Genomic DNA, 26755 nt, shown 5'->3' with positions numbered 1-26755 from the left:
CTCGGCTTTGGCCATGGCGAGCTTGGCTGGGTCGAGGCGGCGGGCTCTGGCGTAGACCGGCGGGCCCGTGGTTGGTATGTGGTGCTCGATCCCATGTCGTACTGCGACGGCCGAAAACGTCGGCCGCGTGAGGGCCGGGAACTCCGTGAGCAGGCGAGCAAACTCGTTCGCCGCCGGGAGGGCGCATGCCAGCTCGGTCAGAGCAGAGCTGCTCAATGTGCATACCAGGGAGCTGAAGGTCTCGGCGTTGATGAGGCGACGCCGTTGGACGTCCACCAGCAGTCCGTGTGCGCAGAGGAAGTCGCCGCCTAGCAGAGCCATAGGCACGCTTGCGGTTACAAAAGTCCAAGCAAAGTGTTGGCCGCCGAAGCAGAGGGTGACGTTGCGCGGGCCGAAGGTGTGGATGGCCGATCCGTTGGCCGCAACCAAGGAGGGGCCGCAAACCGCGGACTGCCTGTCCTGATCGGAGGCGGGTATGACGCTCAGTTTGGTGCCGGTGTCGCACAGGAAGCGCCGTCCAGACGCTTTGTCCGTGATGAAAAGTAAGTTGCCCGTGTGGCCGGCGCTCATGGCTGGTAATGAACGCCGGCCCGGCCGTTTCCCGGCCTGCCGAAGGTGCACGGGGGTCGGCATGTCCAAGCCTTCTGTCCGAACCTGGCATGATAGTAACACCACGCTTGGTCAGGTGGAGGCCCCGGTCGTCGTACTGGAGGTGGTCGGCTCGGCGTAGCGGCCGCCAATTGCATCGGCAGTTCGGTCGTCGACCGTGCCGGGTGCTCGGGCGCCATGGGCATTGCGTCGGACGGCGGTGGGCCCCAGGTCGCTGCTGCAATGCGTTGGCCTGCCGCGGAGATCTTGTCGGCTTCCCTGGCGAGGGCGCGGGGATCCGTGATCGTCGTGCTCGCCAGGGCGAGGCGTACCGGGCTAGGCAGCTGACGGAGGAACAGCTCCCGGAACAGGAATGCCGGAGAGTGCTCGCTGAGCAGCGAAAGCATGTAGTCCATTCGCTCGGACGGGCGCGTGTCGCCGAGCTCGGGCAGGTCGAGCAGGCGCCCTGCGCGTTCCACCGATGAGAGGGCGAAAGCGTCGAGGAGGAGCATTTTAATCGCGCCATATTTGTCAGCGGCTGGCGGGCTCTCGAGGAGGCTCAGGGCGCGGGCCGCGGTGGCTGAGCCGAGCGCTGCTACCACATGGTGGAAGCGGGTGTCGTCGGCCGTGATGCCTCGCAGGGCGAACAGGGAGTCCGCCTGGGCGAACCAAACCGCCGCGTGAGCCTCCCAGAAGGTAGGCAGTTTGAGTGCAACTGCCGTGTCCATGTCCGTAGGTCACCAATGTAGGAGCTGTGCTCCCACGTAATCGGAAGAATGGACGCGACAAAAAGCTGGAATTCGTCCGAGTTTCTTTATTGAAACAAAACAACTCGGATACTCTGAAAAGCCCGTTTATCGGGCAGCAATATATATACACATTATCCCGGAGCGTTTGCCCGGGAAAGGCGAGAGGGGGCGTGGCCGGGCGTCCTGGACGCGGCCTGGCAAGTCGAGGGCGGGCATGCCCGGGCGTCCTGGACGAGCCCGGCATGGTGATCGCTCCGCGTCCTTGGTAGGTGCAAGGCGATTGTGTAAACCCAGCGGTAGCCGCTACACCCTGGTGTTTTAAATGTGATACATGTACACCCTCCATCGGATAGACCCATCTGCCAGAACTCATCCAGCACTCATTGTTGCTCAACGTTAGAGATCACAAAGGTGTCTTTTTTGCGCAGAGTAGTTATCACCGGTACGCTGAACAAGTTACCAATTCCTGCCAAATAAAGCAGTTGAACGCCAGGCCTGGCCAGTCGGTTCCTGGAAAAGTTGGGCCAATGGTCTTCCCTGGCGGACCCCACAAGAAGGTTGGAATAAGTCCAGCCATTAAATTAGTCGTAGTTGTCGTAGTAGAAACAGCATCATAATCATCAAGAGTGTCACCTTCCTTGTCTATATGAATAAATAGTACATTAAGCAGCAAATTGTAGGACTTTTCCATTAATTTGTGGAAGCTGCCTTGTCTTGTATTTGTGGATTTGTGAGTGGCTGTTAGTATCTAAACCCTTAACCCCATCTATTTTGGCTTTCACCTGCGACTGATGGTGAATTGACTTTTTTCAACACAGCTTACAACTCATTACCAATTTACTTTTTACCAATTTAGCATACACCTTACTTTTTCCCTCTCATCTAGTAGTAGATTCTACTACGAGTAGTAAACACATTCACCCACAAGTCATTCACTGCAGTGAGTCATTCACCCCACCTTCCTCATTCACCCAAATCCCAATCTCATTCATCCTTGGGTGAACCATTCACACAGGTTAAGAAGCACAGATGTAAACGATACCCGGTCATCATGGACTGATACATGGTTAAAACTAGAACAGATCTCGGTAGAGAGCAAACCTCCGCCAGGCTGAACAATTTATGTTTTGTATCCCACTGATAGGCCGGATCTGGATTTGGACCTGAACCAAAATGTAATCAGCTTGTTCTTGTCACCTAACCCACTCATCCACCTAGTTTTGTCAGAACCCGTCCATAACTTTTTGAGATATCATGCTATGTATGCGGTTTAAGCCCCATCTGTCAAGGAAGAACCACTTTCAAAATTCTCATATCCAGATTAGAATCTTTACCAAAATCCGAACAATTCGTCCTTGTCACTGTCACCTGTCCACCCTGTTTCGTCAGAATCCGTCCATAACTTACTGAAATATCCTGCTCACAGACAAGCAAACGGGTAAAACCATTTAACTTCCGTCCAACTCGGTGTCGGAGGTCAAAAAACAAAATGTATAACAATGATGGAACTTTTTGAAGACCCCTGGTACATATCAGTCTGTCACCATTTGCTTGGGTCCAGTGCCTATATAAGGGTGGTTTGGGGTTTCGTTCACAGAAATACCGTATGCTTTCTCATGAGATGTGATCAGATTTGTTTTCATTGGTTCTTATAATACATGGCTTCACACGTTCTAGAATGTGGAAGTAAAGTGAAGATGGTTGAAGTTCATCACTATTTTTTTTTAACGTATTCCCCACTGCATGTGTGCATTGGTTCCGTCAGTGCAGTCACACCTTAAAGCTAGATCCATAGAGATCTTTAGATGCGTTTTCACACCAATATTACTTTGAACCAGATGCTAAGTTAGTTGACGAGTGTGAAAAGATAAAAATGACAAGGAGACATATCTGGACTGACTGTAAGCATTTTCCATTCCGAATGCCTTCAGGTTCAACTAATGTTCTTTTGGAAACCTCCGGTACATCCCTTCCCCAGCCCAGTATGTCCCACATATTCATCGGTGTTGGAACCTTCTTACTTTATTAAATAACCCGTCTGAATGAATGATGGTTTCTACATTTCCCAACACGACATGATACCGTAAAATGGGGTGAATAGGGACAGCAAGGTGAATAGGGACACAAACTGAAAAAAAGTTCGGAAACTTTCTTCGCTGAAAATTGATAACCATACTGATTTGTTGATATTTGGGTTGAAAGTGTTCTCTTATTTTTTTTTAAAGCAACTTATAGTCCCTATTAACCCCATATATGGGTTAAATAGGAATAAATAGGATTTTTATGGCTGTCCCTATTCACCCCGTTTTACGGGTGAATCGGGACAGTCACTAATACAAAAAAATAATAATCAAGAAACAATCCTGAGTTTCCAACTTATTGCTAAATTGATAGCTCAGATGGATGCACATAATATGCACCCATAATATAAACCACGGTGCCAATGAAAAAAAAAATGGGATAAAAAGTTTCTCCAAGCTGTCCCTATTTCTTGATGATTATTTTTTTGTATTAGTGACTGTCCCTATTCACCCGTAAAACGGGGTGAATCAGGACAGCCATAAAAACCCTATTTTTTTTTTTATTTATTTTTTTTTTTTTTTTTGTATACTGAATCGCGGCTCGTGAAAGAGCTAACATTTATTTCACAAACAAATCAACCAGACAAACAAAATATACAAAAAGAGGGAGCGGAAGACAAGATGGGGAGAGAAGGGGAAGCACACAACCACAACATTATTCCTATTTAACCCATATATGGGGTTAATAGGGACTATAAGTTGCTTTTTAAAAAACAAGACAACACTTTCAACCCAAATATCAACAAATCAGCATGGTTATCAATTTTCAGCGAAAAAAGTTTCCGAACTTTTTTTCAGTTTGTGTCCCTATTCACCTTGCTGTCCCTATTCACCCCCATTTTACGGTACATGGTTCTGTACCAATATCGTGCACTGATGCTGTTGCCAAAATGAACTGTTCAATGCAGGTAAGTGTTTGCAGGAGCCACGACACTTGATTTCACGTGCACATAATCCAATCCGTGTTTGTGTACATCGTGGATTATTTATTTATTTTTTGCTCCATTCAAATGCACTTTTACCCAAGAGGTGTGCATCACCCAACTATTTCTCTTTAAATTGGGATGGCTGTTTATACGTTTTGCTTTACTGGAAACCTCATGACACAATGCTGTTTCACAGCAAATGAGAGACTGTTCACCTCCATCGTTAAAATTCCCAGAGTGCTTTGCTCAACTGTGATGTCACTTCACATAGGATTTGTCAGATGTTGCCATGAGAATTCCAACTTTCCACAAGCCATCTGTGTTTTTTTTTTCTATTAGTCCCCTACCGGTGTACCGGGAGGGGACTATAGGTTTGCACTTCGTCCCTCCATCTGTCAGTATGTCAGTCTGTCAGTCTGTCAGTCTGTCCGTCTGTCAGTCTGTCACGCAAAGAACAGTTTTCCGGGCTTTTTTTCTAAACTCTTAATGCTAATGATTTCAAACTTGGTACATGGTTTCCTCATGATAAGTTACAGATCAAGTTCGAACTTCACGACGTTTCGATCATTTTTGACAAAGTTATGGCACTTTGAACTTTGGTAATTTCCCCAACAGTTTTCCGGACGACAGACTGCCGGCAGGGGACATGTATTGCAGCGCAATACTCAGAATGCTTGTTTTTCTTTGTTTTTAACCATTTGGACAAATGCAGGTTAACCTAAGTCCACCCTCAGAGGTCAGTAGATCACAGAACCATGCTCAGGCATCATGAGATCACAAGTCAATTTGAACTCTTCTTTTTTCTTTTTTTTAAACTCTATTTACAAGCTGTTCTCTAACTTGTGTTTCTGAATAACAGCGATTTTTTTTCCTTCTTCCATCGGCAGGGTCTGCTTCCAGCAGGTTCCTTGGAGACCTTGCGAGCCCCCTCTTCTTCCTCCACTGTCACTAAGGTGGGTAGTGTCCTTTCACAATGGCACAATTGTTGTTTCTGCTCTGATAAGACTTGCTGTACCCTTCCTTCCCCTCGCTACTTTTAATCGGCCTGGAATTGTTACAATCAGCTCGGATACTTTGTCATGCTGACTGCATAAAAGGTAACTCCTTTTCCTGCATCTGATTCATCTGCAAACGCAACCACCGCGAGACTAAGATCGATGCCGAAGAAAAACAATTGTGCCGTTTAATGTTTGGTGAATCCACGTCACAGTAATTCGACTTTCTTGATGGTTGAAGTCAAAAGGCTTTACGTGGGCTCGAGAGCTTTGCATTGCCACATCCCGGTCATTACTTGTGAACACTTGTCCTCGCGTGTTTACACATTGGAGCCAAAAACGGTAAACAGAGAGCCGTTTTTGGGAAATCTAAAGTCGCTTCTACTCCCACTCCACCAAAAATTGCTCATCGTGTGGTTTCTGCTTGTTTGCAAGAAATGAGGGTTTGCAGGAAGCCATGCGGCAAGGTAGGAGAATGCCTCTGATACCTGCGCACCTGCACAACCCTGCTTATTTAATGAAAAAAAAAGAGTTATTGCTCGGAGGCATATCTGGATTTTGTTGGTGGAAATCTGTGAATATGAATGAATGAATGATCGTTTTAAGGCCATTTTTCCCCGCTAGAGCGGGGGTTAGCCTTGCGGGCCCCATGGCAATCATGGTTCCCTGTTTGAGGAAATGTTTTTATGGCCGGATGCCCTTTCTGACACCAACCCTGAGTCACCTCTTACGATGCGCAGGGATACAGTGTACCTATTCTAAATCAGGGTACACACCGGGATCATTCATCCCGGCAAGCTGGTACTCAATTTGTCAACCTCGGAAGGATGACCAGCTGAGTCAACCCCCCGGCATTAATTCAATGATCGACCGGGATTTAAACCCAGGATCCTAGGATCCAAGCCGGCACCCTAACCGCTAAGCCAATACCAGGCCAACACCAGCCTGTGGAAATGTGTCTGAAGTACAAATGAGTTTAAGGAAATAAAAAACGCATTTTGTTTATAGCATAATTTTAGGACTAGAAAAGGCCCGTTCCCTACAAGAGTGGCAAGGGGGAGAGGGTAGGGGGGGGGGCAAAAACCTTAATATAAAAGTTCCCACGTTTACCTTCACGTTGACGGATTAATTTACATTGCTCATGCCATTAGAGATGATTGATTCTGCACATGGATAATCCAATAACGCTTGAACATAATGTCTGAGGAAACTTTCAGCATTGGAGTAATCTTTGATTTAATTGCATTTGTGCAGTAATTTATTCCTGCTGTGTTGTGAGATCGATCACAAGTGGATGGTAATGTGTGAAATATATTTATAGAAGTATTATTTGCATAAGGGCTGTGGTCTGGGTGGATGGCAGTGGACTTGGATACAGGAGGAGGCCATTTGGCCCATCATGTCTGTGCTTTACCCACACACCATAAATTCCATCAGTCAGTTTAATTTCACGATGGAGTAGTGGAGATGGTCGAGGAGGACGAGTAGGAGGACGAGGAGGAGGACGAGGAGTAGTAAGAGTAGAAATAAGAGTTGAAGGAGTAGTAGTGCTTTTGTTCGAATGCTTTTAGAGGCATGGGCTCAGGAGAAGTAGAAGGAGAAGGGGTAGTAGGAGTAATGCTTTTGTTTAAATATATTTAAAAGGCATGCATTCAGGAAAACTCAGGAGTAGGTGGAGGAGTAGGTGGAGGAGTAGTCGTAGGAGAAGGAGTAGTGCTTAGAATGGCTGTAAAGGCATGTGCTCAGGGCACAGGAAAGCTCAGTAGTATTAGCAGTAGTAGTAGTAGTAGTAGTAGTAGTAGTAGTAGTTGTAGACATAGTATGAGTGCTTTTATTATAATAGCTTTAAAGGCATGCAGTCAGGGTAAAGGGAAGTTGAGGAGTTGGAGGAGGCTTAGTAGTAGTAGTAGGAGTATCAGTAGTAGGGAAGGAGGGATTGGTGTGGATCGAGGCGGGCGAAGAGTGGAAGGAGAGGAGAGATGGGAGAACAGTGCGGTGGACAAAAATATATCACTAGCGTGTGTTTATCAGAATTTTTTTGGATTAGAAACACCCGCAATCTATGGGAGTGGGGATGGGGGTGGGGGTGTGTAAAAACTTTAACATAAAACTGCCACACTTTAACACAAAAGTAAAAACCTAAGTTTGCAGATGGCCATTCCAACTTGGTAGAATGTTCCCATGCATACCCAGAGTACAACCACCGAGTATAAACGGATTCTGCCCAGCGGTTTAGGAGTGCATACAAGTCAAAATGCACACATGCACAAATGCACACATCCACCCACCGGCCGAATTAGATATCATATGATTTAAGAAGATTAAGTAAAGTGAGGAATGAAGTAAACAAACACTGACAGCACATTCACTTTTCGATGACATCCTCATAGACATCACGTTAACTGCACATGTCTACAATCACCCATCCATACCGAAACTCCCAAAAAGCCCTGCTCATGTCAGTGTACCAACATACTGTTATGAATTTTGGGGTAGGGGAATATCTAGATCTAGGTAGATCTGCATAGGTAGGTGTCCGGCTGTCGTGCTAGGGAACCTCACCTGTAATAAGGTTTGTCTAGCCCGAATGTCGAAGTAAGCTGCGTATCTGTGTCCCCGCCACGAGGGGGCGGGGCTTGGTAACTAGAATTAGGGAATAAGGATAAAACTGTTGTGTGTCGTTCCCTCTGTGATCTACCCTTTGTCCCATATGGCAACGCACTCTTATAGACACTTCGATAGGCCCTTAGTGCACACATGAATGAATTCCCTGCCGCCATAAGGACTGACCGGAAAGACAAGCAGGCAGCGGCTGCGCAGTGGTAGACCATGGCTTTCACACATTGATCAGGCAGGCTGAGAGCCATGCCCAGGAGAACTAGTGATTGGCCAGGGGAGGGGCAAGCAAGGAGTAGGCCACCGATTGGCAGAGCAGGGAGAACTTGATTGGTCGGGGAAAGGACAACAAGCTTCCCCGTGATTGGGGGTATGAAAGGTGAAGGAGCGGCACACTGATTGGCCACCGACCGATGACACCATGGCCAATCGGTGCGGAGGGCGTGAAAGGTGACAAGTAAAGGACGCACTGGTTGGTGAAAGAGGAGGGCCGATGTGACACCGTGAGAGCAAAACGACTCGCTGACCGACATTTTCTCTCTTCGCATCTGCCTGTCTTCGCCTCCGCTTCTCTCTTCCCTTTGCCTCTTGCCTTCCCTTGACTGTCCCTTCGTGCTTTGACCTGTTCTTGCCTTTGGACTTTGGTGGAGAGACCAGTGCCGACGATCATCCTCCTCTGTTGTTCGTGCTCCTGGTACCTGCGTGCTGTGCTGTGTGGGCGGGACGGACCGTGCAGCGAGCGGTGTTCGCGCCAACGCCTGAGCGGTTTGCGCCAACCGGAGCGCAGTCGTACGGCTGCGCTTGGAGCTGACCATCCTGGACAATTCCTGACGGTCACATCCAGACAGATAAGCCCACACAAACCCCAAACACGACGATTATTTTATTTAATTCTTTCCCTTGTCTTGTATGTGAAGTGAGGTGTGCGGGATCCCAACCTTGGTTTTAGTTTTATCATCGCGTTTCCCTTTCTCGATAGTTATTTTAAATAAACCCTTTTATTATTTTCTGTTCTATTCAAAATCCCGTGTTTGTGTGAGTTCAATTGTTTTCAGGTCGAAGGCATCGGGCTGTGAAGGTAAGTCGGCACTGTTCATTCCGTCTCGCGTATCGGCCGCCATTGGATTGAATAAACGCCTCCATTAAAGCCCGATTCCATCCGTGGTGATGCTCGGTGTTAACTGAGCCAGCCACAGGACAACTGGTGTCAGTCAGGAGTGGAATACGGACCCGACGGACAAGTTTTTGTCCGTGGGCGAGATCGACACGGTCGGGCGTACATCGTGCCCGGCATTTGGATGCAAAAAGTTTTTAGTCGGAGGTGATAAAATTTTGATAGTCGATGGGAGTGTGCGAAGCGCGACATCATGGTTCGAAAATTTAAAAGTTGTTTTATTCCTGAGGTAAAATACGCGAGCCGCAGACGCGTTAGCCAACGGCGAAATGGCGGACGCCGAGTTGGACGAGCGTGAGGAAAATGCCTGGGTTCGAAGTGAGCCTATTGTAGATGGGGTGGGGAGCAGGAATGGAACTTCCCCCGCCGTACAGATGGCGCCGGTAGATACCCAGGCCTTAATGCAATTTATGAAGAGCATGAATGAGCGATTGAATAACAGCATTAATGCTCAGAGTAATAAAATGGACACAATGAGTGATCGGTTGGAAGGAAAGATAGGGGGATTGAATGAAAAAATGGATGCCCAAAGGAAAGACATGAATGCTCAGAGTGAATGATTGGAAAATAAAATTGATGGGTTGAGGGGGATAATGAGGGGAGGTAGTGAAAGAGTGGATGCTCAGATTAAAGAAACGGGAACCCCATGTGAACAGACGAATGAAATAAAGAAAGAACACAAGAATGTTTCACGTGGGGCACAGGAGCAGGGTATTGCAGCAGAATGTGAATTGGAAAGAGGGGAGTGTCTACAGCTGAATGGGGAATGTGAAAATTTTAATGGGGAATGTTGGATACATGAAGGCCTGGGAAGTTATCGGGGCCGGGTGGATGTCACAACACAACAACCGGGGGATGGTTTGGGATCCTTGCTGCACAAGTGCAGTTGTGCAGAGCAAGAGTTATTGGGGGTCCGTGTGGCGGAACCGGACCGGGTGTGTAATGATGGAGGCCTGTGGGGGGCAGAAATGATTGATGTGAATAATGAGCATGATGTGACACAGCGGTTAGGGACCTGGGACAGTGGGACAGTCCCATGGAGGACAAGGTTGACCAGGCCCAAAAGAGTTTGGGGGTTGAGGTGAGTCGGTCTGAGGAGGAGGTGGAAGTGACCGAGGGGACCCTCACCATGCACAACAATTGGGTACAAGAGGCTCCGAAACTGGATACCCAGCAGGGGGAGTGTGTTGGCTCCGAGCTGGATTTGGATGCAGGGGAGTCGGGAGATAGAGCCTCAGAAGAATTGGTCCCCGTAGGGAATTTGGAACAGCTGCAGGGAGGGGCAGTCCAACCTGTGGTAGGGGTTGTTACCTGTAGCTGTGGTTGTTGGACACCTGGGGCCAAAACTTTTAAAAGGAAAATAAAGTTAACTTGAAATGGGAATGTGATTTGGAGCAGTAGTGGGGGGGCCTATGTTCTCAATTTCAAGTTCGTGTGCAGTTCATGTTAATTTGGGGCAACCACTATAAATGTATTCCACTGGGTCCTACTAATCGGAAAAATGATGTCGCCATTTTTTTCTGTTGACCTTTAGTGACCTTGACTCAAGGTCAAAGTTCAAACGTCATTACAGTGACCATACTTCATCCAAAGTATATCAACCTGGGTACCATAATGTGGTAAATTAAAAAAAATTACATGGGGTGTACTTACTTTTTCATGTGACTGTATATATATATGTGAAAAATGTGAAATACTTTTTGAAATAAATGTGAAAAAAGTGAAGGGGTCTGAATATATACATATATAAATATATATATCTATATATATATACAGTCACGTGAAAAAGTAAGTACACCCCATGTAAAGTTTTGACTTTTTCAACATATTTCAACATACAGCTATTTCATCTTCATTTCAACAATATTGATAGATAAAGGTTTTGGTGTTGGGCTAGCGGCTAGGGTGCCGGCTTATGATCCAAGGATCCTGGGTTCGAATCCTGGTCGATCGCTGAATTAACGCCAGGGGGGTTGACTCAGCCTGTCATCCTTCCGAGGTCGGCTAATTGAGTACCAGTTCACTGGTAATTCCCTGCTTGTCGTTAAAGGTGGCAGAAAGGGTTGGCGTCAGGAAGGGCATCCGGCCGTAAAACATTGCTTCAAAAAGGGGACCAAAAAACAAACAACAACCACGGTTCCCGAAAAAGGCCAACCCCCGCTTTGCGGGGAAAAATGGCCTCTAAAGGTGGTTATTATTTTTTATATAAAGGTGATATAATATAACAAATATCATGAAACATTTACATTTTGTAGTCCATTGTATAATTTAAATGAACATCAATGCAAAATTCGCATGTGGAAAAAGTAAGTACACCCTTGGCTCTAATAGGTGGTATTGCCCCCTTTGGCAGAAACAACCTCAAGTAGGCGTTTCTTAAAACGGTCTACCAGTCTCTGACATCGACTGGGAGAAATTTTTGCCCACTCCTCCATGCAGAATTCTTTCAGCTGTGCGATGTTTGAGGGGTTTCGTGCATGCACAGCTCGTTTCAAATCCCCCCACAACATCTCGATGGGATTTAGATCCGGGCTTTGACTTGGCCATTCCAGAACCCTCCATTTCTTTCTTTTCAGCCATTCCTTGGTGGATTTACTGGTAAACATACCAGTACTGGTAACCAAGGTCCACCTTCGGGTGAGCTTCAACTTTCCGACAGATGGCCTCACATTATCCTCAAGCACCCTCTGGTACAATGAAGAATTCATAGTGGATTATATGATGGTGAGCTGCCCAGGCCCTGATGCAGCAAAGCTGCCCCAAACCAGAATATTTCCACCACCATGCTTTACAGTTGGTGTCAGGTTCTTGTGGTCAAATGCTGTCCTTGGTTTTCGCCAAACATGTCTTCTGGTACTGTGGCCAAATAGCTCTACCTTTGATTCATCTGTCCAGAGCACATTGTTCCAGAAGTGCTGGTCTTTGCCCAGGTGTTCATTGGCAAACTTTAGTCTTGCCCTGGTGTTCTTTCTGGACAGCAAAGGTTTCCTCCTGGCACACCTCCCATGTAGATCAAATTTGTGCAGCCTCTTTCTAATGGTAGACTCGTGCACTTTGACATCAACAATGGCAAGAGCTACCTGTAGGTCCCGTGATGACATTCTGGGGTTCTTAGAGACTTCTTTCAGCATCTTGCGGTCTGCTCTCGGGCTGAACTTGCAGGGGTGGCCTGGCCTGAACAAGTTGGCAGTTGTTTGGAATCTTCTCCACTTGTCGATGGTCGAATGATTGATTTCAAATTGTTTGGAGATCTTTTTAAATCCTTTCCCAGACTCGTAGGCATCTATAACCTTCTTTCTGAATGTATCAGAGAGCCCTTTTGATCTCGGCATGGTGACGCTGCACACTTCAACAACAAAGAGCAAACCAAACTAAATGTCTGAGGTTTAAATAAGACAGGTTCCTCCAAGATCCTCTCTAACGATGTTCTAATCATTTGCACCTGAGCTGGTGCACCTGATTCTAATTTTAGGTATTTGAAGTAGTGATAAATGTAGGGGTGTACTTACTTTTTCCACATGCGAAATTTGCATTTATGTGTATTTAAATTATACAATGGACTACAAAATGTATATGTTTCATGATATTTGTTATATTATATCACCTTTATCTATCAATATTGTTGAAATGAAGATCAAATAGCTGTATGTTGAAATATGTTGAAAAAGTCAAAACTTTACATGGGGTGTACTTACTTTTTCACGTGACTGTATATATATATATATACATATACACACATAGTGTGCTGCAAGTGATTCCTACATTTCTTGTCCCTCTGAAATGCACTACTTCCTGGGACATTTTCTATTGACCGCTTCTCGTTCACGCTAGTTGGTTGTAGTTTTATCCTTTTTCTGGGGCATCTTGCAATGCTGCTGTTTTCCACTTGAATTTGCTTATTGGGGACTTTTACCCACTGTAATCTGAGGCCTTTTGCTTCCAAATAAACTGCCATTTGCTTGGTATTTCCATCATTTGCATGATCAAATTGATGTCACTGGGGAGATGATAGAACTCCGTGCTGTGCAACTATTCGTGTGTTTCTTTTGTTGCCTGGGTGCTCTGTCGTCTTTGTTTGCTGCACTGCTTGGGTGTGATGTAATCGGCATGGATTGTGCTGGTTCAGTTTTTAAATTATAATATTTCAGGTTGTTTGTGGTACAGGGAGTCTTGTGCTGTGCTGTGCTTTGCTTTTCCTCTCTGCACTGGCGACAGTTTATTTTTCATGTATTTACGAATTTGCCTGATATGTTGTTCCGAATGTAGAACAAAATGTGAAAATAAACAAGTTACCAGCCTTTTTTGTTTTGATTGAACATTCAATTTGTTTGCTTGGCTCTCTTGTCGTCATTATCAGGTCACCGCGAATGATCGAGTTAAATTCCATCTGCTTACTTTCTTGACTTGCAGTTTTACAACTTATTTTGTCAATAAAAATGTGTTTTATTTGCCCAGACACATGTCTGAACATTTGCAGAATCATTTTCCGACACTATTTCTTCTTCTTCCTTTTTTATCTCCATTGTTATACAAAACAAAAACCATCGGTTTGTGTCTGTAGTAACACAATTGTCTATTTTTCTCTCTTATCTAATCATCACCACTCAAGGTTATACATTTGCATGGAAAATTCATTATGTTGGCTACTCGTATATAACATGATGTTGGAACGGGTTAAAGAGACCATGTTTAAAATATGTTGTGAAGAATCATTATTGGCAGTTAATGACCAAGGACGCAATAGTTATGTTTCTCTCGTGTTGAATAAGTTTACGTCGGTCATTTTAAAATTAAAGGGCAACGTGACCTCATATTTCAGGCATTTCATCTGCACCTTTGATGTGAATTTGATAGTTTTCTTTAATAGTTTTCCAAAGTAAAATGAAACTCTTCATGAGAAATGGCAAACTCAAGATTACAGTTATCAGTGATGATGTTCTATGGCAAAATATTTTTGGAGGTGAATGATAAGCTGGAACTACAATGGCATTTAACATGAAAAGCAGACTTGTACACGAAGCAGACTTGTACACGAAACTTGCTGGGGTGTAGCAAGTTTCTGGCCTGAAACACTTTCTCCTCTTTCTGACAATGGAAATATTTCTGCCCCCATATGTGCTGTAATTTATTTTTTTCACATGCACACACGTACACATGCACACACACACACGTACACACATCTACACACACACGTGCACACACGTGTACACACATGCACACACACACATGTAGAATTGATTGGATGCTACTCCAATAAATGGAATTTGTCTTTTAATCCTGGAAAATCTCAGTCTCACCCATTCACTCCAGAAGGATCATTAAATGAACCAACCTATACCTATATCTATTTCCATGGTCAGCCACTGAAAGAGGTTCAATCTGTATAATTTCTAGGCCTCATCGGTCAAGACTTCTCTTTAGCTGACCACATATCAAAGCTGGCCTTCAAAGACATCCTCTGTCATTCTAAGTTATTATTGGCAGTCAGAAATGCTCATTGGTTCACGAGTTATCAAGTGACCACTATATTCGTCATGTGTGTGCGTCTGTCCGTGTGTGTGTCTGTGTGTCTGCAGCATAACTACCCGATGATGTCATCCGATTTTGATGAAACTTGGGTGGGAGGTTGATAGCTGTGTTGTGTCCTGTTGTGTTGTGGGAGATAGATCTAGTTGTGTCCTGCCTTGAGTGGGCGTATTGCACCCATTGTGGGCGGAGCCACGCCCGAAAAAGATGTCTTTTTAGGGGGTAATCGAGTTCAAGCTACATCTTCTCCGAGGGGTTTGGTGAAATCTGACAGGGGGTTTCGATATTTGGTTAGGCCAATGTCATGTGTCTAGCCCCACGGAGCTCGATTTTTAATTTTTTTTTTAATTAAAAAAAAATTTTTTTTTTCATTTCATTTTTCACCGAATTTTCGGTATTGTGTAGCTGACTAACCTCATAACTGATTATACATTATTTTCTATCTCATTTCAAGGTCAGTAACCTTCGTTTTGACATTTCAAGGTCACAAAGGTCAAAATTTCAGAGTTGTCGGAATCGAACCGAATTTTCGGTATTGTGTAGCTAACTAGTCTCATAACAGATACTACATTCCTATTTATATATTTTCAATGTCGGTTTTGACTTTTAAAGGTCACAAAGGACGGCCATTTCAAAGTAGTCCGTCCTTTGTCATTGAATACCGCTCGCTCGTGAACCATCGTCATCTCCTGACTTGTCTACAATTACCCTCGCCAGAGGAGAGGGTATTGCATTTGAGTCCGTTTGTTACTTGGCAAAAAAAAAGTATGTTGCTCACTCCGGTTTGTGTGTGTGTGTGTTTGTTTGTGTGTGTGTTTGTTTGTGTGTGTGTTTGTTTGTCTGTCCGCTCACTTATACTTGCCTACAGGACACAATTTTAAACTGATCTTCACGAAATTTTACCAAATTGTAGAGTTCGTGGTCCGACAAAATCCTATACATTTTTGGGGTCAAAAGGTCAACATAGGCCAAAGGTCAACCACTTTTTTCAAATGTCTAAATCCTCAATTTTCATCCGATTGACTTGAAATTTGAATAGGATTAACATATCAGCGAACTGAATTCAAACACCAACTACTTTTGAGATCAACATAGGGTCACAAGGTCAACATAGGCCAAAGGTCAACCACTTTTTTCAAATATCTAAAATCCTCAATTTTCATCTGATTTACTTGAAATTTGAATAGGATTTTCATATCAGCTTACTGAAACCAACCACCAATAATTTTCGAGATCAACATAGGCAAAAAGGTCAACATAGGCCAAAGGTCAACCACGTTTTAAAAAAAATTCCAAAATCTTCAATTTTCATCTGATTGACTTGAAATTTGAATCGGATTAACATATCAGCGAACTGAATTCAACCACCAACTATTTTTGAGATCAACATAGGTCACAAGGTCAACATAGGCCAATGGTCAACCACTTTTTTCAAATTTCTTTAATCCTCGATTTTTATCCAATTGACTTGAAATCTGAATAGTATTTGCATATCAGCCTACTAAAACCAACCACCAATTATTTTTGAGGACAACATAGGGAAAAGGTGAACAACAATTTCAAATCTCTAAAATCCTCAATTTTCATCCGATTGACTTGAAATTTGAATGGGATTTGCATTTCGGCTTACTGAAACCAATCACCAACTATTTTTGAGGTCAACATAGGCCAAAAGGTCAACATAGGCCATAATTCTAAAATTGTCAATTTTCATCCCATTAAATTAAAATTTTAAGACGATTTGCAGATCAGGCCACTGAAGTCAATCACTAATTAGTTTTGAGGTCAAAAGGATGCTCTACTGAGTGCCATTCGACTTTGTTCTGCTTTGCCAAGTGTCGCTCTTTGAGTCATTTTTCGTTTGTTTGTATGTTTGTTCATCTGTCTGTTTGTCCGCACAGAATAAATATGGTTTTCTCTGCAACCGTTGGTCTGATTGACAGGAAATTATCATCATCGGTGCAGCTCCTCCTGTAGAATTTTAAAATTATATTTATGATGTCATAGGTCACATGGATGGGCGCCATCTTGGAAAAACTGAAAAACTTTGCACCTCCATATCTCTGAAAGCGCTGCATAGAAAAAAATTGAGACATGGCTTATTGTAGAGAACTCTCCATGGGGAATAACTTGTGTTAATGATGATGTCATCAGTGCCTCCATTATGACGTCATAATTCGACAAGTACAAAACTTCATCCAATCAAGATGAAGTTTCTTAGGCGTCATCTAAGGATAAATTGGTGGAGAAAAATAATAACAATGATGACGTCATCGGTCACGTGGTGAGGCCGCCATATTTGTTTTAACACAAAAGCCTTAAAGTGTGAGGTGTGAGGTGGTGTGAGGTGTGAGGAATGGAGAAGGTGAAAGGATTTTGGAGTTTGCTGATGCAGCTGGTTTGTTGATTTGTAATATTCAGTTCCAGAAAGAGGATAATAAGTTTGTTACATACACGTCAGGTGGGTCGACGACAACCATTGACTACCTAATGGTGCGTAGGTGAGATAGGGGGCACCTCCGGGTCACAAAGGTGATCCCGGGGGAGGAGGCTGTTTCACAGCACCACTTGGTTGTCTGCGACACAAGGGTGAAAGGTGCGAGGAGAGCTCGGCGGGTGAAGTACCAACCGAGAATGAAGGTGTGGAGTTTGAAAGAGGCGACGGTGAGGGAGGCATTAAAAGAGAGGGTGAGTATGTTCGAGGATGATGTGGTTGAGCTTGAAAGTGGTTGGACGTCAATGAAAGATAGTCTGTTGGGAGCTGTTGGTGAGGTATGTGGATGGACAAAAGGACCTCCGAGGCACTTGGAAACATGGTGGTGTGATGATGAAGTTGGAAAGAGGATTGACGAGAAGAGGAAGAAGTTCAAGGAGTGGCAGAAGGCGAAGGGTACGGGGGCAGAAAAGGCAGAGCATGAAAGTTATAAGGCAGCCAAGAAGGCTGCAAAGAAAGAGGTAGCAAAGGCGCAGGAGGCATGTAGGAAAATGTTCTGAGAACGCTTGGATTCAGAAGAGGGTCAGAGAGCGGTATTCAGGATTGCAACGCAGATAGCGAAAGAGAGGTGTGATGTGATGGGGGTGAGTTGCTTGAAGGATGAAGTGGGACAAATCGTTGTGGACCCAGATGGAATTAATGGAAGAGATACATGGAAATGCTATTAAATGCAGATAATGAATGGGATGGCAACATAGAGAGTAACTCAGTTTTAGGACCGGCAGAGGAGATAATTGAGAAGGAAGTTGAGGAAGCGATAAAAGCAATGAAGAGTGGAAAAGCTGGAGGGCCGACGGGAGTTGTGGGAGATATTTTGAAGGCAGCAGGAAGTTGGCGTGTGAAGAGAATGACAGAGATCTGTAATCTGGTGGTGAAAGAAGGCTGCATTCCAGTGGATTGGGAACTGAGTACCCTCGTCCCTCTATACAAGGGGAAAGGTGACCCTCTGGAGTGTGGCTCGTACCGAGCGATAAAGTTATTGGAGCATGGAATGAATGTATTGGAAAGGGTGTTGGAGAGGAGGATAAGGAAGAAGGTGAAGATCGACGAAATGCAGTTTGGATTCATGCCAGGAAGCGGAACAACATACGCGCTCTTTATTGTAAGGCAGTTGCAGGAGAAGTTCATGGAGAAGTGGAAGAAGTTTTTTCTTGGGTTTGTTGAGCTGGAGAAAGCATTCGATAGGATTCTATGCGAAGTAGTGACATGGGCATTGAGGAAGTTAGGAGTGGAGGAATGGTTGATCAGAGTAGTGATGGCAATGTACGAGAGAGTGCGCACAGCTGTAAGGACGAAGGACTGGAACAGTTGTGAGTTTGAGGTGAAGGTGGGAGTGCATCAGGGGTCAGTGCTAAGTCCACTACTTTTTGTAGCTGTGATGGAGGTGCTGGCTCGGAACGTAAAGGAGGGTTTACCGTGGGTGTTGTTGTATGCACATGATCTGGTGTTGATTGCGGAAAGTATGGATGGACTGAAGGAAAAGATGAACAAGTGGAAGGAATGTATGGAGACAAAAGGTCTGAAGGTGAATATCGGAAAAACGAAGGTGATGGCAAGTGCTAAAGCATGTGGTGAGGTGGTATTTGGTATTTTTGTGCACATAAGATTGTTCACGGTTCTGTTTAAATATTATTTAAATATGTATAACCTTTCCCCTTCAGTGTTTTACTCAGTGGTATTTTACAACACGCTGTTTTTCTTCCTATTTAAAAGGCTTTTCTCAATTTCCTCTCCAACTCATTCCACCTCAAAAAAAAGAAATTCAATATCTTATACGTCTGCCTCACTACATGGTCTAAATTCACATTCATTCCATCCCTCCTCCATCATTCTGAACCGGATTGCTAACTTGAAAATCACAACAAACCCAATTTGTTTTCAATGTTCGTCTTTCATTAATCATCCACTTTCTAAACTCCCCTCTTGCCCCTCCCATCCAAATCCCTCCCCTTGCACCTACACTCCTAAACTCCCCCCTTGCCCCGCCACTCTTAAACTCCCCCCCTACCCCTCCACTCCTGAACTCCCCCCTTGCCCTTCCACTCCTGAACTCCCCCCTTGCCCTTCCCCTCCTAAACTCCCCCCTCACTCCTCCCCTTCAAAACTCCCCCCCAACCCCTCCCATTCAAATCTCCCCCCATACCATTCCTCTCCAATTCTCCCTCCTCCCCCCTCCTCCTCCTCAAAGCTGCCTCCTCCCCACTTCGTCTCCCTTCTATCTCATACCTCCACCCCCCCCCAACCTTCTTCTTTCCTCTGCCCCCCCTCAAACAACCCCTCTCTGTGCCTCATCCCTTCACCTTCAAACCTTTCATCCTCCTCATCCTTCCCTTTCTTGGAACTCTTCTGCAATCGCTGACACACTAACAACTGCTCTCCCTACCTCCCCCTCTCATCCTACAGCTTAACCTACTCCTCCCCTCCCCTGTCCTGTACCCGATGCTCCCCCTCTCTCTTCATTAACGGTATGGACCTCAAACATCCGGGGCCTTCGCTCAAACCTGACTGATCTCTCCATACAGGTTGCTTCTGACAATCCAGACTTGATCTGCTTAACAGAGACTTTCCTCCTTCAAGATGTCTCTGATTCCTTAATATCTCTTCCTGGTTACTCCCTCCTCCGGTATGATAGACCTGAGCCTCGGCCTGGTGGTGGGGTGGCTATCTTTATCAAAAACTCTCTTCCTCACTCTCCTTGCACTGCCCTCTCTCCTCCTCACCCCCAGGAGTACCTCTGGCTACGGCTTCCTCTCCGCTCCCACCTTTTGTTCATATGTGTTCTGTACCGTCCCCCAAACAGTGATGACTCCATCTACATTTCACTGTCTGACAACATGGACCAACTTCTATCCACTCATCCCAACTCTCTCTTCCTCATATGTGGTGACTTCAATTGTCATCATGCCACCTGGTTGGGTGTGGGTTCCTCTCTCACCAGTCATGGCACCTCAGCAAAGGACTTCTGTGACTCACTGGGATTGACACAATCTGTCAATTTCCCGACCCGGATCTCAGCCAATGGAGTATCTTCTCTTCTAGACTTGGTTATGACTAACTTCCCTGCTAATGTCTGCTGCTCTTCTTCTGCTCCAATCGGTTCTTCTGATCATGTGCTTGTCAAAGTGGACATCTCTCTGGCCATTCTCAGAGAGCCTCCTCAGCGTCGACGAGTCTGGCATTTCACTCAGGCCGACTGGGACGGTCTTCAAGCAGCCATCAATCGTCTGGATTGGTCTCCCATCTCCACTGCCTCTGACATCAATTCTTCCTGGGAATTCTTCCAAAGCAAACTGATCTCTCTCATGCACAAATTTATCCCATCTCGCCTTCAGTTGTCTTACCCTTCCTCCCGTCCATGGTACACTGAATCTTGTGGTGAGGCAGTTGCCCTGAAACAACTTGCCTTTGCCTCTTGGAAGGCTAATCCAACTGAAGGAAATCTCAGTTCCTTCCACCAAGCTCGGAACAAGTGTGTGTCTACCCTCAGGAGTGCCAGGAAGCACTATCTCTCCTCACTCAAGAATGAACTCTCAAACCTGTCTCCTTCCTCCAAATCCTGGTGGCGTCTGGTCAAATCCGTTTCTGGTGTTTGTTCCCCCTCCATCCCCTCCCTTACCTCAAATGGCCACACAGTTGACATCGCACGTGACAAAGCCGAATGCCTCAACTCTGTGTTTGCCTCAAAATCCTTAGTCCCAAACCCATCTCTCTCTGTTCCCACCTTTCCCAGTCGAACCAAACTGCTCCTGGACTCTGTGACCTTCTCTCCTGACAAGGTGGAGGAGTTTTTGTCAAACCTCGACTCTGATTCTGCAACTGGACCAGATGGCATCAGCCCACGGGTCCTAAAATCGTGCTCTGCCGCTCTATCTCACCCTCTCTCTGTTCTTTTCACCCTATCTTTTGCTCAAGGTCATCTGCCAGCATCCTGGAAATCAGCAAACATTACCGCTTTACACAAAAAAGGTGCAAAAACAGATCCTTGCAACTACAGACCAATCAGCCTGCTCCCAATTATCAGCAAAGTCATGGAATCCATCATTGCTTCGGATATGAAATCTTTCCTCTTCTCCAATGGCTTGATCTCTGATCATCAATTTGGTTTCAGACCAGGTCACTCTACTCTGGACATGCTGCTTCTGCTGTCTCAACAATGGATGGAGGTCCTCAATGCAAAACAGGAAATCAGAGCTGTCTCCCTTGACATATCACGTGCCTTCGATATGGTCTGGCACCCAGCTCTGCTCACCAAACTCTCCTCCTATGGTATCCATGGAAATCTCCATGCATGGCTTGCGGACTTCCTCTCTGGTCGTAGTCAACGTGTGGCCCTGAATGGATTTCTCTCATCTCCCCTTCCCGTTCAGGCTGGAGTTCCCCAAGGCAGTGTGCTGGGCCCTGTGCTTTTTCTGGTCTTTATCAATGATCTCTCCGACTCTCTGGAAAATCCTCTGTATCTCTTTGCTGATGACTCCACTCTCTGCCGCTCCATTCCTCTTACCTCAGATCGGCAGTCTGCAGCCTCCTCACTCTCTGAAGACCTGGACAAAATCACAGACTGGTCAAACATGTGGAACATGTCTTTCAATCCTGACAAATCTCACACTCTTACTATGTCTCTCCGAAAAGATCGACTGGACAACCCTCCCATCTACTTTCTCAACAATCCTCTCCAAGAAGTTCTGTCGCTCAAGCTTTTGGGTCTCACCATCTGCCATGATCTTTCTTGGGAAAACCACATTTCCAAGCTGGCCTCCAAAGCCAGTCGCCGACTGGGCATCCTCCGTCGTGCGAAGTCCTTCCTAGGCACACCTGAGCTCCTCACCACATACAAGGCTTTCATCCGCAGCTCAATGGAATACTGTTCTCCCCTATGGGCTGGTGCTCCTGCCTCACACCTGGCTCGGCTTCACGCTGTTGAATCCAAAGCTTTCAGAATCATTGGAATCTCCCGCGATGAAGCTATCTCTGAGGGCCTTTCACTCACTCACCGCAGGCAGGTAGGTGGTCTTTCTGTCTTCTACCAGACTCCTCTCCGGCCTTGCTCCCCCAGCTCTCTCTGTGCTCTGTCCCCCAAATATTCCTACAGGTCGCACAAGATCTGCCAGCCACCCTCTGATGGTTAAACTGCCGAAATCTCGGCTCTCTGCTCACCTTCACTCTTTCATTCCTCTTTTCTCCCGCCTCTGGAACAAACTCCCACACTCACTTCAATCACACTCCTCCCTCCAGGTCTTCAAAACAGCTGTTCACCACCATCTCTTATCTTCCCCCATCCAAAACCTTGATCTTTTCTACCCCCACTAATTCACCCCAGATCCACCTTGTTTGAAATTCCAACTTCTTTCCTGGAAGTCTTGGCAGTGTCCATATGTTTTATACCTCTCCCATCCCCCCCCCCCCTTCCCATGCCTCCCCCCCAAACCCCTCTCCCTCCCACAGTTCTCTCGATGTCTCCATGTCTCTCGGTCCCTGCTCTCAAATGTTGTGTTTGTGTCCTTCCCCCTCTCTCCCCATCTTGTCTACCGCTCCCGATGTTATTTGTTTTGTGTGTCTGTTTGTCTTTCTGTGTGATTAATGTTCGCTCTTTCACGAGCCTCGATCTTGTATACAAAACAAAAAAAAATAAAAATAAAAAAATAAATAAAAAATAAATAAATAAGAGCTGGGAAGTGGCCGTGTGCTGTGTGCAATGCAGGAAGGGTGTCGGAGTGTACTCCATTCAATGTACAATGTGCGCAGAGTGGGTTCATCAAAAATGTAGTGGTCTGAGAGGGTCATTAACCAGTATGGCAGCTACATTCAAGTGTAAGGTGTGCACAGAGGGATATGCAGATGGAGGAAATGTTGAGTTGGATCTTGGAGACGGTGTGAAGCTGGAAGGTGTGAAAACATTTTGTTACCTAGGAGACATGTTGAATGGAGAAGGTGGATCAGACTCGGCAACAGTTGCTGGAGTGAGATGTGCATGGAAGAAGTTTCGGGAACTGAGTGGCGTGCTGACGAGGAGGGGAGTGTCGTTGAAGCTGAAGGGAAAGGTGTATGCTGCATGTGTGAGAAGTGTTTTGATTTGTGGGAGTGAGACATGGGTAATGAACGTAGAACAGCAACGAAGGCTGGAAAGGGTGGAAATGCGAATGGTGCGGTGGATGTGTGGAGTAACGTTGAGAGAGAGGAAGACAAATGATGAATTGCGAAAGATGATGGGAATAGAGCCTGTGATGGATGCTGTGAAGAGATTCAGGTTGAGATGGTTTGGTCATGTGTTCAGGAAGGATGAAAGTGACTGGTTGAGAAGAATGATGGAAATGAATGTGGAAGGAAGTAGACAGGGAAGACCGAGAAAGACTTGGCTAAAGGTGGTGGAAGAAGAAATGCGGGCAAGGGGGTTAACAAGGGGAGATGCAGAAAATCGGGCAAAATGGAGAAGATTGTCATGGCTAACCCCCGCTCTAGCAGTGAAAATGGCCTTAAAATGCCTGTTGTTGTTGTTGTTGTTGTACAAATGCCTTAAAACACGTCCGGATTATGGTCTGTAATCTCTCATTGCTCTTTCTTGTTTTGTATTTTTTTGGGGAGTTTTTATATATTATGGTCTGAAGGAGTGGCAGCCCAATGTGGGTTGGCATAATTGATGGTAGTTTTGGGTGAACTGTTTGTAGGTTGTAAGAAGTGATTCTTTGTGTTGTCCACAGGATGTAATAGTGAGTGCTTTAGTGTTGATTTTGTGGTTCGCCTTGGCATTGAGTTAGTCTTTCTGTACTTGTGTAAAGGTCTTACGGGTATCCACAATGATGCCCAGTCATGTTGGATGTCGGTCAAGAAAAGGTTGTTAATTGAAAGGTTTAATGGTTGGATGTGCATTGGATTCATGTCTGTCTGGAGTGAGAAAGGTTCCAAATATATTTGGGTGGAGATGCAGTTATGTGATTCAGTATGAGTCAGTTTTCAAGATTGTAGGGATATTGCTGAAGGGCGATGGTAGCTTGGACCAAACTGCAATGTTGTGAGACAATGGTTGGATCATCGACATATGTTAGAAGTAATGAGTCTGCTTGAGCGGTCGGTCAATGCAATTTTGTGAAGGTCGGTCGGGCAATGCTTGAGGGGTCTATCGATGCTCGAAGGCCGGTGACTGATGTCATCTTCATATGCAGAGATAATCTCAGCCCATTCAATGCTTAGAGCTAGTCCTTAAATAGTGAAGATGGGAACAAATCCATCAGGTTCATGATGAGCTGAACCACTTTGTCCCTTTCAGCATCAGCTAAAGATTTGAGTAGTGCTTTAGATCTCAACCTTCAACATCAACTTGTGGGCATGGATTGCCCTAGTCCCCTAGGCTACTGTTTTCAATCGAGTACAGTATTGATTGACCCATGAGCGATGTTCCCGGTCACGATAAGTACACCAAAGAGGCTGGAGTCACGAAATGGTTGACCCAGAATGGAGAGAAATGCCATGCTGGTATGAAATTCACCGCAAAGGTGAATTAACAACTGCTCACTGAATTTGTCATTTTTTTTCACCAGATACCTTGGGTCTTTGCATAGATTGCTTGGCTGAATTCTAAAACAATGGTTCTCGATGCCAATTTGTTTGCTATCTCAACGTTACGTCTTAAAACGGTGCTCATGGTGTCCATATCTGTTGGAGATGCTTTAATACCAGGAAGGTGGGTGATGGCAGACTTGATGAGCTCATCACCATCATTTAGTGTTGCATTGAAACCTGTCTAGCTCAGCAGGGTATGAGATCCTTTGTTTATTTCCTTCATTAAGCATTGGCCACATCCAAGCAGTGAGTGTGATGGAAGTAGCAAATGCAACCATCACTGGAGAGAAGGTGGGTGTCTGCTGGTGATGGTCCCTGTCTACTTCCATGATGATAAAACATTAGTGAAGAAGCAGCAGTCTTCAATGCTCTCTCCTTCCTCTCAAGGGATGGGCCTGAGATGCTCTACCACCCATCTGACCATGCTATATCATGATACAATTTGTGTAATGGGACATCCCCATCTAGAGCCAGTCTCTTCCGCAAAATCAATATTGTCACAGACGAACTTAGTTTTTTTCTTCTGGAAACCAGCTGGGATGTAAACCTGTTTGTGATTGAGCTGAAACTGAGCTACAGCGCTAGAATGCAAGTATGCTAGAATGGGATTCACAGTGACCCAACCTATTCAACAAACCAAGGACCCACGTTGAGCCAGTCAGACGTTTCACCAGCAAGCCGAGACAGAGAGACTTTGGTGTTATCTTAACTTCCTCGGACTTCAAGAACCCAATATCCTGTAGAAGAGACAGGAGCTTCAAATGAACATTATCTGGGACCTCTGCATAAATCTGAAATGTAGGCTCATCTGACACGCTACTGTCCATGCCAAAATGTTGTACAGGGAAAGATGTATAACCACCTTGGTAAAGTCTGCAGCTTTTACATTCAAGTCTGAGGACACTGATGTTCAAGGAACCTGCATGCCAGTATTAGTGGGTAGTTTAATGTGGAGCATCATAATAGTAATGTACATTGTATGGAGAGATATTCATGGTGTACATTTAACAAATGTGCACTCAGTCTCACTTTCTGTGTGCTCATTTTCTGAGCTAGAGAAATATAGATCTTCTTCGCCAAAATACCAGCAAAGATGTTCTTAACAAAGCTGAGCTCACCGGTGTGGCTATTTAAGGGTCGGTGGAATGACAGTTTCGGATACTTTGTTCAGTAGAGCGTGTATCTCCATCAGGTTGAACAGTTAACGTTTTGTATCCCACTGAGAGGCCACAGATCTGTATCCGAACCCCAAAATCTAATCAGCTTGTTCTTGTCACCTAACGAACTCATCCACTTAGTCTTGGCAGAATCCATCCACAACTTTTGGGAATATCATGCGATAAATAATTTTTAGCCCGATCTCTCAATGGTGAAGAATCACTTAGAACTTCTAGTATGCAGATCCAGATCTTCACCAAAATCTAATCAATTAGTCATTGTCACAATTCAGTTCGCCGATATGTAAATCCTATTCAAATTTCAAGTCAATCGGATTAAATTTGACGGTTTTAGAAATTTGAAATGGTTGTTGACCTTTGGCCTATGTTGACCTTTTGACCAAGCTGATCTCAAAAATAGTTGGTGGTTGAATTCAGTTAGCTGATATGTAAATCCCATTCAAATTTCAAGTCAATCAGATTAAAATTGACGATTTTAGAAATTTGAAATGGTTGTTGACCTTTGGCCTATGTTGACCTTTTGACCAAGCTGATCTCAAAAATAGTTGGTGGTTGAATTTGTTTATCCGATATGTAAATCCCATTCAAATTTCAAGTCAATCGGATGAAAATTGAGGATTTTAGAAATTTGAAATGGTTGTTGACCTTTGGCCTATGTTGACCTTTTGACCAAGCTGATCTCAAAAATAGTTGGTGGTTGAATTTGTTTAGCCGATATGTAAATCCCATTCAAATTTCAAGTCAATCGGATGAAAATTGAGGATTTTAGAAATTTGAAATGGTTGTTGACCTTTGGCCTATGTTGACCTTTTGACCAAGCTGATCTCAAAAATAGTTGGTGGTTGAATTTGTTTAGCCGATATGTAAATCCCAT

General features: G+C 45.0%; 1 protein-coding gene across 21 annotated transcripts in view; it reads left to right on the top strand.

The window, feature by feature from the left end:
- The window catches only part of LOC137414453 (growth factor receptor-bound protein 10-like), a 248558-nt gene that overhangs the window by 137062 nt on the left and 84741 nt on the right, over positions 1-26755 (top strand). For 19 of the 21 annotated variants that reach the window (XM_078781798.1, XM_078781804.1, XM_078781794.1 and 16 more), the window contains one exon: positions 5232-5297. The exons of the other annotated variants lie outside the window; for them this stretch is intronic. In XM_078781798.1, coding sequence (XP_078637924.1) covers positions 5232-5297 — 66 coding nt within the window. The remainder of the gene's footprint in view (positions 1-5231; positions 5298-26755) is intronic. 21 annotated transcript variants of the gene reach the window in all.

Source organism: Myxine glutinosa, chromosome 7 (assembly GCF_964187855.1).
Source record: "Myxine glutinosa chromosome 7, kmMyxGlut1.1, whole genome shotgun sequence".
In the NCBI taxonomy this organism is placed as follows: Eukaryota; Metazoa; Chordata; class Myxini; order Myxiniformes; family Myxinidae; genus Myxine; species Myxine glutinosa.
This window is presented reverse-complemented; position numbering and strand designations above follow the sequence as displayed.